Consider the following 13,915-nt stretch of genomic DNA (forward strand, 5'->3'; position numbering starts at 1 on the left):
ATTTGTGTTGTTATGATTATTATTGTCATTAGTCAGGAAGACGGCCATCTTGGTTAGTGAAGGTGTTTAAACATCATCTTGTTTGGGTCTTGTTCTCTGTGGGCCCGCATCACAGATCTGGTTGTGATGTCATACGACATGAGGAAGTCCATATATGGTCCTGCCTTCAGAGTGGTTTAACCAGCACAGGGAACAGTAGGTATGATATCTGCATGGTGAGCCTGATCTTATCAGGCACATTTGAAGAACTTAGAGACCTCCTGTGTGGAATTATGAATAGTTATAAAATAGTTATTAGAAACGTCTGGGAGGCATCTCTACATCTTAACCATCATTGAGAGTGAGAAGATTTATGAAACTGTGTCTAGGAAAGACCACCCTGCCTCTCATCCCACAGGATGAGAGGCAGGGTGGAAGTTTGGAAATGGGGGATGCCAGCGTTATCTCCAACTACCCGCGTGTGATATGCCCTGTTGTCCTATGTTACAGAATAAATGCTGTCAGATCCATTCCACGTCTCCTCTGCATTATCGGCCAACTAATCATACGAAGACCTTGAACATTAATGTAACAGGCTGATCGAAGTCTGTTACACTATGGATGAGGAGAGAGAGGAGGGGGGTCCTACCTCTAAGACCACTCTGTCTGGGGAACATGGCCGCCAGAGCAAAGCCAAGAGGTAAGAAGAGGATCTCTCACTGTCTGTGACTGTTGTCCATCTCAGAGCTCAGCAGTGATATATCATGACTGCATCATTAGTCTGAGTAACAGCTGTGTGTGTGTGTGTTGTGTTGAAGACCAGAGCAGCAGCAGAGAGCAGACTCCCCTGGACCCAGCTGTGTCTCCATGAAGAGTGACCGCTCTATGATGGAACCTATTAGCTTTAAAGATGGAAATCAGTCTATTGAGAAAGGGTGAGCATTTACCAGATATTATAAAGAAACAGCTTCTATCAAACATCCATAAATCCTGGTTCTTGTTTTTATAGAAGAGTCCAGCAGCAGAGAGCAGACTCTCCTGGACCCAGCTGTGTCTCCATGAAGAGTGACCACTCTATGATGGAACCTGTTATCTTTAAAGATGGACGCCCCTCCAGAGAGGAGAGGTAGGAGTTTCAAACAGACCATGACAACAGACCAGTTGGTTGTTATCAGACTCTACTGAAACTCTCTCTCACAATCAATCATTAACTAACTGAAGAGGATTACAGTTTACCCGTACTCCTTACACACACACACACACACACACACACACACACACACACACACACACACACACACACACACACAGCCATTGACCAACTTTCACAGTATAAATATAATCTCTCTCTCTCTCTCTCTCTCTCTCCCCCCCTCTTGTATGTGTACTGTGTGTGTTTATGTTTACTGTGTGTGTGTTCCCTCCACAGACAACCCCACCAGAGGTCAAAGGTTACCAGGGCTCAGTCTGTACAGCATCAAACAGAGCTGATCAAGGTGTGTAAATGTCCACCAAGACGTTTGACTTTAGCTCTACATGAACATGAGAAAGCATCTCTTGTGGAGCTCATAGCCTCCAGGCTTCCCTCTTTAGACCAGCGGGATGTGAATCCAGGACAGATGCTTCTGATGTCCTCAGTGAGTTCACACTAAAGTTCTCCTTGATGTTTGTTCTGTTGAAAGCAGAACGCACACACTTTCCTAGACAAGGAGCTGAAGAAGCTCTGCAGGGTTCTCTACCCAGATGACCCACAATGCTCAGAGAGTCAGAGGGAGGAGGAGGAGGAGGTGGATGGTAAGAAGAAGGAGCAGAGGAGGCGCGCCATAGAGGGAGTGGTAGACATCACAAAGCTCTGCCTGATGGAGATGAACCAGGAGGAACTGGCCGACACACTGAGGGGCGGTAAGAGATTCACAATATCACAAATGCATTCTTGCTGTTCTAAATGTTCCTGAACATTTCCTGCATGAAGTCATGTGTGAAAGGGAATGGGGGGCAATATTCCAGGTTGTATCTAGTAGAATTTCCAGGTTGCCATCCGGTCATCAATAAGTGACAATGCTAAAAACATATATATACCAGAGCATAACTCAGTGGAAGAGATGCAACACTATCTTGTTATATCAATCAGCATCTTGCATCAGTCACTTTCTACTGATACACAACAATGATAGCACTACTTAACAGGTATGACACCTCTTAAGTAGAATTGATATAGCTATATAAATATCATGAAGTTTAGAATTGTACAGGAATAATTCAAATGTGTCCAATAATGTCATTGTTTGTTTTGTCATAGAAACTGTTGCTGTTGAGTGCCAACATAAAATCAAGTCTCATCTGAAAGAGAAATGCAGGTGTGTGTTTGAGGGAATCCCTAAAGCAGGACAGCCAACAGGTCTGAATGACATCTACACAGAGCTCTTCATCACAGAGAGAGGCAGTGGAGAGGTCAACCAGGAGCATGAGGTCAGACTGATTGAAACAGCTTCCAGGAAACCAGCCAAGGAAGAAACACCAATCAAATGTGAAGACATCTTTAAACCCTTACCTGGACAAGATCAACCAATCAGAACAATAATGACAACTGGAGTGGCCGGCATTGGTAAAACCATTTTGACACATAAGTTCACTCTGGACTGGGCTGAAGACAAAACTAACCACGACATACACTTCACATTTTTATTCACTTTTAGAGAGTTGAATTTACTGGAAGGGAAAGAGTTTAGCTTGGTGGAACTTCTTCATCACTTCTTTATTGAGACCAAAGAAGCAGGAATCTTCAGATTTGACCGGTTCAAAGTTGTCTTCATCTTGGATGGTCTAGATGAGTGCCGACTTCCTCTGGACTTCCAGAACAACCAGACCTGGACTGATGTCACAAAGCCGACCTCAGTGGACGTGCTGCTGACAAACCTCATCAGGGGCGACCTGCTTCCCTCCGCTCGCATCTGGATAACCACACGCCCTGCGGCAGCCAATCAGATCCCTGCTGAGTGTGTTGACATGGTAACAGAGGTGAGAGGGTTCACCGACCCACAGAAGGAGGGGTACTTCAGGAAGAGATTCAGAGAGGAGACGCTGGCCAACACAATCATCTCCCACGTGAAGAAATCACGAAGCCTCCACATCATGTGTCACATCCCAGTCTTCTGTTGGATCACTGCTACAGTTCTGGAGGACATCTTCAAAAAATCTCAGATAGAAGAGAAGCCCAAGACCGTGACTCAGATGTACATCTACTTTCTGAGGCTTCAGTCCATACAGAGGGACAGGAAGTACCATGGGAGAGCTGAAATGGATCCACACTGGAGTTCAGAGAGCAGGGAGATCATTGTTTCTCTTGGAAAACTGGCTTTTAACCAGCTGGCAAAAGGCAACCTGATCTTCTACGAGGCCGACCTGGCAGAGTGTGACATCGATATCAGAGCAGCCTCAGTGTACTCAGGAGTGTTCACCCAGATCTTTAAAGAGGAGTGTGGGCTGTACCAGGACAAGGTGTTCTGCTTTGTCCATCTGAGCATCCAGGAGTTTCTGGCTGCCCTTTATGTCTTTCTGTCCTTTATCGAGACTGGTGTCAATCTGCTTTTAGGACAACTGCAATCGCTCTGGTCTATTCTTGTGAGAAACAAAGAAACAACAAAAAGAAAGCTCAAACTTTACCAGAGTGCTGTGGACAAGGCCTTACAAAGTAAGAACGGACACCTGGACTTGTTCCTCCGTTTCCTCCTGGGCCTCTCTCTGGAGACCAATCAGAATCTTCTACAAGGTCTGCTGGGAAAGACAGCAAGTGGACAGGAAGGGAAAGACCCCTCATGCACACATGAGGAAACAGTGTCCTACATCAAGAAGAAGTTAAATGGAGATCTCTCTCCAGAGAGAAGCATCAACCTGCTCCACTGTTTGAATGAGCTGAACGACCGTTCTCTACTGGAGGAGATCCAAAAGTACCTCACATCAGGAAGTCTCTCCAGAGAATCTCTCTCCCCTGCTCAGTGGTCAGCTCTGGTCTTCATCCTACTGACATCAGAAGAGGAGCTGGAAGTGTTTGACCTGAAGAAATACTCTGCTTCAGAGGAGGGTCTTCTGAGGCTGCTGCCAGTGGTCAAAGCCTCCAAAACATCTCTGTAGGTTCACTTATAACATGTATAACAATACACACAACACAATATACATAAAACTGGAATATAAGGTTAAAATAATATGCAAAAGACATCTGTAGGTTCATAACAACATGTATTACTATTCTACTCACAACATAATAAACATACTAGAAGAATATAAAATTATAATAATATACAAAACATAGGAATAATGTATAACAGTACACATAAGAGCATATTAAAAATAACATAATATAGAAGTAGTATTAATTTACAAAAACATTTTCAAACACAAATAAAAAATATTTAACATTTTACACCTGAAACATAAACATTTAAACATCTAATGATTGATGAAATCTTTTTTGAACTAATAACATTCCTTCATTATGTAATAAGTTAAAGATGTGTTATTTTAATCACAGTTCCTAACATGTTCTGTTCACTTTTGGCCAAGGCTGAATGGCTGTAATCTGTCAAAGAGATGCTGTAAAGCTCTGGCCTCAGTTCTCAGCTCCAACTCCTCTAGTCTGAAAGAGCTGGACCTGAGTACCAATGATCTGCAGGATTCAGGAGTGAAGCTGCTCTCTGCTGGACTGGGGAGTCCACACTGTACACTGGAAACTCTCAGGTCAGTTTTACTCAGTGGACAAACAGTTACACCACAAGGTTCAATATCAGAAGACATTCAACAGATTTACATCCATAAAAGTGTGCACATAAAGTGAAGCAGCACGCAACTGACACCCCCACGTGGACAAATGCTGTCTTTGCTCTCGTCCTCGAAAAGTATTTTCCTGCTCACTCGGTTATTCATTCTCCTCACAACACAATATACATAATATTGGAATAAAACGTATAATTACCCACAAAACATCTCTGTAGATCTACTTTTTATTTCAGTATTATGAATAACATGTATTCTTTTGTAATACATGTTATTCATAGTACTGAAATAAAAAGTAATATTAATATTAGTGCGGTCAGTGAAACGCGTTATGAACGGCGTCAACGCAAACCCACTTAAACGGCGTCACATTTTTTATTGTGACATTAACGTTCTTTAATCTGCGGGAAAAACCGCCCAATCTGGCAACACTGCCTGAACGTCCTCACGCTCTAGAGTCAACATAAATCAATGAGACCAACTGAAAACGAAGCCATATTAAACTTAAACTGTGATTCTGAATAAAGTATAAATGATATTGAAATTCTGTTTCGATATTATAGAAAATATATTTTATAAAGCTTTAACTTGTCCTCCAAATGGAATGATGAATACACTTTATAAATGTGGTTACTTTAGTTTGAACTGCTCTCAACCAGAAAAAATAAATGGTGTGTGTGTGTGTGTGTGTGTCTGTGTCTGTGTGTGTGTAGGTTGTCTGGCTGCCTGATCACACAGGAAGGCTGTGCTTCTCTGGCCTCAGTTCTCAGCTCCAACTCCTCTAGTCTGAGAGAGCTGGACCTGAGTACCAATGATCTGAAGGATTCAGGAGTGAAGCTGCTCTCTGCTGGACTGGGGAGTCCACACTGTACACTGGAAACTCTCAGGTCATTCATTATCCTCTTCTTCAAACTACGTCTTGGGGTTGTTTAATATGTAAGGGATGATCCACGACTAGGTGGACTGTTATCAATATGTATGCTATACGTGATGTAATTCTGGCCAGCTGATGTGAGGGTTAGGGGTTGTTGACCTGTTAACTGCTAGTATGTTATGTATGTTATACGTTATGTAACTCTGGTCAGCTGATGAGAGCTGAGGAGTTGTCATTAGTGTAGACATGGTGATGAGGCTTTAGCCGTGCTGTGATCTGAATATAATGCACCCCTCACCACTAAAACATCACTGGCCGTGGTAAAGTGAAACATATTGAACAGTAAAGATGTCCTTTATTAATGTGGCGGCGTGGAGGCTCTCAATGTGAATCTTAGGTTGCTCAACAAAGCCACCTTGGGAATTGCACCCAAGGAATTATAACATATTATTTTACATTGATCAAAAACACAGGTTTGTTCCACTCAACAGGCAAGACACGTGGTTCCCAGTTTACAAAAATACTTTGTTTAATAAAATATATATATTATCACAAAAATGAGCATTCATCCCAACTAATAAACAAGGAGCCTAATCAGGGGCTGAGGCCTACTGGTGGGGAAAGAGCAGGTGAAGGGGACTCAACAGGAATAAATTAAAGGGAAAGGGTTCACCCAGACACACGTGGCAGTCACACACTGGTATCACCAAATCCAAGGAAGCACAGCACACAAGAATGAGGGACACCACCACCCACGTCACCAGCACCACCACCAGCCTGCAGCCACTGAGAAGTAAACAAAAAGGAAGTTACAACGGAAATAATTAACCCAAAATGTATAAAGCAATATACAACATAAAGCAGGAAATAGTTCACAAAATAAACTTAATAAAACAATTTACTTAATCAAAATAATAAAGTACAGAAAACAAAACAAAATTAAGGGATTAACTCCTCAAAATCATTGGGCTCAAATTAAAGGGATAAACAGGTTAAAAGTGTGGTGTCGGCAGTCCACCATGCAAGCCGGCTGTAGCCAAAAGCCAGCAACAGCAGCACCACCAAGCAGCACAGAGCAGCAAGGAATACGTGGCTGCCGGAGACAAAGCAAGGGACAATGTTGTATATAGCAGCAGAGACAAACGGTGTGATTAGCAGCAGAGACAAACAACAGACAAAGCTGTAGACAAAGCTATAGACAAAAGCTGTGTACAAAGCAGCAGCGGCCCCAATCAGCTGGTGGCGGAGTCAGATAAATCGCCACCTGTAGATTTTGGCCAGCTAATGAGCGTTCCCTGTCAATAAACATAAAATTAGTATGGCTAAGCTACATTTATCAAGGCTTTTGGAGGCTAGATTTAAGGTAGCATACCCGTTTTCAAAGTCAAACCTGCACAGGGAGAGGGAGGGAGAGAGAGAGACACACGGCAGGGGACATCTACCTGTGACCAGCGCCGTCGTATAGGGGGGAAAGGTTATGACAATTATAAGGGCCCACAGCCCGCTAGGGCCCACACACAGCCCCCAGTAGCCTCTATGACAAAATGATTATGCATACACTGAACTAATATATATTCCTATGAATGAATCCGAATTAAAACAAAGCCACAAATCATACAATATTGTAATTTTAATAATTTCAATAATCCCCTTGGCCCCTTCTTAAAAAATGGTTTGGTCCACACCGCGGTTCGTTCTTCCCAGGGACGTGCACACTCAGGAGTTTTGAGGGGCTATTGTTAACGGGGGTTGGATCGCGGATGAGCGCTATTGCGGGCGCGATTGTTGAAGAACACTCAGAGGGCACTTTTTAATACGAGGCAAAAAGGGCAGGGGCTCAAGCACCCCTAGGGCCCTATGTGTGCACGTGCCTGGTTCTTCCCATGGTTCTTCCTCATCGGAAGTGAGTGATCGATGAGACTTACAGTGAACAAGCAAGCCAATTTAAACTTTAATTGAGATTAGATGAGGCTTGTTGTTGTTTTTGATATTTGTTTTACAACAACGTATTCCATGTGCTCTTTGTTTCACTTGCACATTTAAGTTAAATGCTACATATTTACCTGTGGACTATCTTGAGCCAGGACACTTAGTTTTTTGCATATCAGTGCTTGATTGTTAAATACAATAAAATACCCACACCCAGGCCCGGAGTGGCCATCGGGACGTTCGGGAGGTTTCCCGTTGGGCCGGTCCACTTTCAAATGTATTTTGGGCTGCTTGGGTGAAAGAAAAAAAATACTTTGACCATTATTTTATCTTCTCCTAAAGTACACTTAATTCATCTGAAATTTCAGCCCCAGCATCGCAGTATATATAATATGGATTATACAATGTACGGTAGTTCACCCCTCCCAATTATTTTAGTTGGTTTGGCCCATGTTGCGTCTTTAACAGCGTCTTTAACAGAAGATGCGAACAGAAGCGACGTCGTTGATTGTGGAGGGCAGAAAAAGCCAAGGAGTAGCCGAAAAAGCCTGATTAAAAAAAATAAGGGCACTGGAGGAAGATTCCGCCACATGTGCCAAAATAAACTACCAGTTTAGAGGACAGACACAAGTTGCAGCCGGTAGAGAGAGGTGGATCTAATGATTAATTTGCAACATAAATCATTTAGCTATTTGTGCTATGTTTGCAATGCCGATTGCAAACATACAAGCTTAAACCAATTCATCATTATTCTAGTTAATTTTGTTAAACCATATGACAAATCACAAATATAATTTGTGAAAATCATCATGTAAACTCCAGCATGATCTGTGTAAGTTAGTCCAAGCAATAAAGTCACCCCTTCTTTTTTTTGTAGCATCAGAAAAGATAAGCCAGTCCGATGCTGAACAGGTAATACTAGACAGCATTTTTCATGGAAAATATAAAAGACAGAACAAACGTGATAGATAGTCATTTATATTAAATATAAAATATTTTGTAGCCTCCGAGCAGCAGTCCAGCCTGTCTGATGCTGCTGAGGGGCTGAGGGGACAGGTAGAGAGGACTAAAAAATATATAAAAAAATATTTGATATAAGATAACCCACACATAGAACTGACATGATGCATTGAAATTATCCTAAATATGTAATGGGTTAACATTTTATTTATATATATATATATATATATATATATATATATATATATATATATATATATATATATATATATAATTGATAGTTAAAGTAACAGATCCTTGAGGTGGATTTTTTATTTGACAAACGTTGATCCAAAAAGGGATAGTACGAGTTTTGTGCTGTTCATTTATGCAAATTCTTCCATCACTGAAAAAAGTGGGCCAGTGTGGGCCTGAAACTCCCGGGCCAAAAATGGGTCCCACTCCGGCCCTGCCCACACCTATTTGTTGAGTGGTTAATTGAAAATGTATTTGCAATCAGAGGTGTAATAACGTGTTGCAAATCAGGGAAATGAGAATAAGACAATTAATAATACATAATTCACATAATAATACTCTGACTTGTTAAGTCGTTAAATGTAAAAAAGGAAACAAATTGGGTGTATTACACCAGGCACTGTCAAGAACACTGAAAAACAAGAACATTTAAGGTGGCAATGAATGGGGGAGAGGGGCCCATCACCGATATTCTTTCAGGGGGCCCAGAATTCCTAGCAACTGCCCTGCCTGTGACCACACTAGCATTAGCTACAGGATAGCATTCGGTGTAACACAGAGAGAGAGGACACTTACCGCTCGAGAGAACCAGCGACTAAACGGAGCACGGAGCACGCAGTCGCTGCTCTGCAGTGAAAACACACCGGCTTTGAGCATGAGGACACTGATAAATAGTGATGTGACGTTTGAAGCGAGGCGTCGGAGCATGTGTCGAGCAAAAGAAGGCGTTCCAGATGAAACCTCGATTCGAGGCTTGTATCGTTTCCGTAAAAATCACGTGACTGATGACAAACGAGGCCTCGGATTCAGTGTACACGTCACTGATTCATTTTGAGTTTCGCTACTGCATAAAAAGGGTTTGAACCTTGCGGCATTTTGTGGGTTTTGAGTTGGCGTTTGGTATTGGTGATCAGATAGAGTGTGCGTTGGTTAAGTGTCAGAGTTAGTGGTTAAGTTCAGTCATTGTATCATAGATTATATCAGCTATTATTATTATTATACTGCATTAGACTATATTATATTAGGTTAGAATAGATAGATAGATAGATACTAGAATAGTGTAAGTAGTAGGCTAGTTGAGTTTAGGGTTTGTATTAAATATTATATATATTATTATTATAATATAGGCTTATATCTATATATATCTATATATATCTATATATATATATCTATATCATTATCTATTAATATTGTTAATTGCTAATATTATTAGCATAGTATTAGTAGATTGTGTCAAAGAAAAGAAATCAGCTAAACCCCAACACTGTGAAAAAGCTTCTTTTTTTGAATAAAAACCAATAACTTTTATTTGCCCATTCTGCTGTTGCAGTTTGTTCCTCACTCCTAGTTCCATAAGCACTTTTGCACTCCCAGTTCCATAAGCACTATTGCATTCAGTGTCAGTGTACATCATTGATGTATTTATTTTGAGTGATCAACGTCACAGCACTCAAAAAAAATGATATTTCCATACAAACGCTTTATATTCATTGAGTAGCAGTGGCAAATTTTTTTTATTTTATAGACATTGCAGGATACTTTGACTCAGGCTTAATTTAGTCTGTCATACATATTTAGTCTGTCATATACATATTGCACAGCAGGTGTCACTAGAGAGAACGATTCAATGAGGCTTCGGGTAATGAACCTTTTGGTGAACCTTTGGGCTGGAAAGCCTCATTGGTTCATGAAGCCTCGTTTTGCCATCACTACTGATAAATGAAACGAAACAGTAGCCGCAGCAGGGGCGCGGCGCATTACCTGCACGGGCAAACACCTGACCCGGAAATGATGCATCAGTGAGAGCACAAGAAGGAGGGCCGTACTTATGTACTGCCGCCCTAGTGGTCAGCTGACGCAATTAACTGCAGCAAGGCAACCCTATATCTATGCTGCTACATTAACATCATATTAGTTTGGTGTAGTGCTGCTCATGTCCGATGTATTTCTGTTGATCTTTTCCATGCTGACAAAACACTCCCTGGTTCTACACAATGTTAGAACCTGTGGATAAACGGTCTTAGCGTACCAAACACAGCGGACTTCTCCTGACTCTAACAGAACAATATCTCATTGTCCTCCATATGGAATGAATACAATTTCTAAATGTGTTTAATTTGGTACAAACTGCTAGATAGAATAAATGGTGTGTGTGTGTGTGTGTGTGTGTGTGTGTGTGTGTGTGTGTGTGTGTGTGTGTGTGTGTACAGGTTGTCTGGCTGCCTGGTCACACAGGAAGGCTGTGCTTCTCTGGCCTCAGCTCTGAGCTCCAACCCCTCCCATCTGAGAGAGCTGGACCTGAGCTACAATCACCCAGGAGACTCTGGAGCTGCGCTGCTCTCTGCTGGACTGGAGGATCCACACTGGAGACTGGACACTCTCAGGTATGGAGAGGACAGCTCTCCACTCGGGGACAAAGTCTCCTACAAGGGTTCAAGCCGCTGCTAGATGAAGCAGTTTGAAAAGGCAGCTGTAACTCATGTTGTGTAGAGAGTGATGAGACAGCAGATGATGAAGGTGAATGTTTCAACATGCTGCTCTCACTTTGTTCCCCCCCCCAGTGTGGAGCACGGTGAAGTGTGGAGGCTGAATCCAGTTCAGAGACGTAAGTGTTTGTTTAGTTTGATTCATCACGACACTATGGTTCATCAATTCATCTCCAGCCTGTATGTGAGCTCAGATCGTTCAGTCTGTTGTTTACAAAGGTGTCCCTTTGAAGGCTGGTGCAATGTGTGTGTTTTGGGAAATTCAAAAGTTTAATATCTTGGAAGGTTACGTGTGTGTAATAAGCTCATCATGTCGAACATTTTGATGTATTATATGTTTATGTAGTGTAATAATTGAGGGAGTAAATGCACTTTATACATTTGTCTTGGTTTCAATGATTTGATTGGGTCAGCCACTCACACACACACATGGGATTTCTAATTAAATCTAACTTTAATTATCTTAAACACAATGTCTATTATTGATTAGAAAATCTACAGCACATGATTCCACTATCGTACCTATCACATGATACTTATTTTGTCTTTCTATGTTAATGTTTGAAGCTGAATGTTGAACAATGTTACACTGAATCTAGAAAATCTGCTGTATGTATGAATGAGTTGAAGGGTTTTGAAGTCATACTGCTGACGCTGAAATGCTCCGCTCCACTGCTGAAGCTGAATGTTGAATAATTACAATGAATCTAGGAAATCTGCTGAACAATTTGAAGGTAGATTCAAGTCTATAGAATGAAATATGAATGAGTTGAAGGGTTTTGAAGTCTCACTGCTAACGGCAAAGCTAACATCAGCGCTAATGCTACAGTCAACACTAACGTCAACGCTAATGTTAATGCTAACTTCAGTGGTTATGTCAGAGCTAACGCAAATGTCAATGCAAACGTCAGCGCTAATGCTAACATCAGTGCTAATGCTAACGTCCATGCTAACTTCATCGCTAACGCTAACATTAAGGTTAACGTCAGTGCTAATGCTAACTTCAACGGTTACGTCAGTGCTAAACATCAACGCTAATGCTAATTTCAATGCTAACATCAGCGTTAACGCTGACATCAACGCTAATGTAAGCGCTAATGCTAATTTAGATGCTAATGTCAACGCTAACGTCAATGCTAAAGTCACAGCTAACGCTAACATCAGCACTAACGTCAGTGCTAACGTCAATGCTATGCTAACGTCAACGCTAATCTCAGCGCTAACACTAAAGTCATTACTAATGATGATGTCAATGCAAGCGTCAGTGCTAATGCTAAAGTCAGCGCTAACTATAAAGTAATTGCTAACGCTAACTTTAACGATTACTTCAGTGCTAACGCTAACGTCAACGCTGATGCTAACGTCAATGCTAACTTCAGCGCTAACGCTAATGCCAGTGCTAACACTAATGTCAACAGTAATGTCAGCGCTAACGTCAACGCAAACGCTAATGTCAGTGCTAACGTCAACGGTAACGTCAGCGCTTACGTCAATGCAAGTGTCAGCGCTAATGCTAACGTCAACGCTAACTTCAGCGCTAATGATAATGTCAATGCTAACTTCAGCATCAACATTAAAGCTAACTTCAAGCGCTAACTTCAACGCTAACTGCAGCCCTAACGCTAACGTCAATGCTAACGTTAACGTCAAACTGCAGTGCTAACGTCAATGCTAACTGCAGTGCTAAAGTCAGCACTAACGTCAACGCTAACTGCAGCACTAATGCTAACGTCAACGCTAACACTAACGTCAATGCTAACTTCAGCGCTAACGCTAACACCAGCGCTAACGTCCATTATTGTAGTATCTACATTGTATCTATCATAGTAATCATAGTATCTAGTAGTACTATCCTCTTCAAGTGGTTGAAGAGGATGAAGCATGAATCAGCGTTTTTTGAATTTTCCAATGAGAACGAAAGGGGGGATTTTGGGCGAATAACCTGGAATATCTCGGGAATTATGAATAATATCATGTCTTGTTCTCCCGTCAGATGCCTGTGAACTCACACTGGACCCAAACACAGCCCACAGACGACTCTCTCTGTCTGAGGACAACAGAAAGGTGACGGCGGTTGGAGAGGTCCAGTCGTATCCGGATCACCCAGAGAGATTTGACTCCCGGTCCCAGGTGTTGTGTAGAGAGGCTCTGACTGGCCGCTGTTACTGGGAGGTAGAGATGAAAGGATGGGTTGAGATAGGAGTGACATACAGAGGAATCACAAGGAGAGGACTGGATGGTGACAGCAGGCTTGGAGAGAACAACAAGTCCTGGAGTCTTCTTTGTCATGATGTTGGTTACACTGCCTGGTACAACAATAGTTACACAGCCATACGTCTCCCCCCTGCTGGCTCTACCAGAGTAGGAGTGTATCTGGACCGGCCTGCTGGCACTCTGTCCTTCTACAGAGTGTCCCGAGGTGTAGGAGGGTCCTCAGACACACTGACACACATCCACACCTTCAGGTCCACCTTCACCCAGGAGGACCTCCTCCCTGGGTTTGGGTTTAGGAGTTATGTAGCCTCAGTGTCTCTGTGTCCGTTGTAGAAAAAAAAAACAGACGGGCGAGCACGCACGCGCACACACACACACACACACACACACACACACACACACACACACACACACACACACACAGTGCTTCTGCGAGGCCTGAGAGGACTGATTGCTCAGTGTCTCTGTG

General features: G+C 42.2%; 1 protein-coding gene across 1 annotated transcript; it reads left to right on the forward strand.

The window, feature by feature from the left end:
- Positions 1-596: 596 nt before the first annotated feature.
- LOC311376162 (NACHT, LRR and PYD domains-containing protein 3-like) lies at positions 597-13,779 on the forward strand (the record flags this gene model as incomplete). The annotated part of the gene is made up of 11 exons (XM_084491029.1): positions 597-679; positions 798-914; positions 989-1,105; positions 1,409-1,475; positions 1,662-1,881; positions 2,279-4,106; positions 4,540-4,713; positions 5,463-5,636; positions 10,957-11,130; positions 11,308-11,351; positions 13,226-13,779. 11 exons carry the CDS (start codon positions 597-599, stop codon positions 13,777-13,779), a joined length of 3,552 nt encoding a protein of 1,183 aa, XP_084347155.1.
- Positions 13,780-13,915: the final 136 nt, after the last annotated feature.

This window comes from Micromesistius poutassou, assembly GCF_964030765.1.
Source record: "Micromesistius poutassou genome assembly, contig: SCAFFOLD_5378, whole genome shotgun sequence".
In the NCBI taxonomy this organism is placed as follows: domain Eukaryota; kingdom Metazoa; phylum Chordata; class Actinopteri; order Gadiformes; family Gadidae; genus Micromesistius; species Micromesistius poutassou.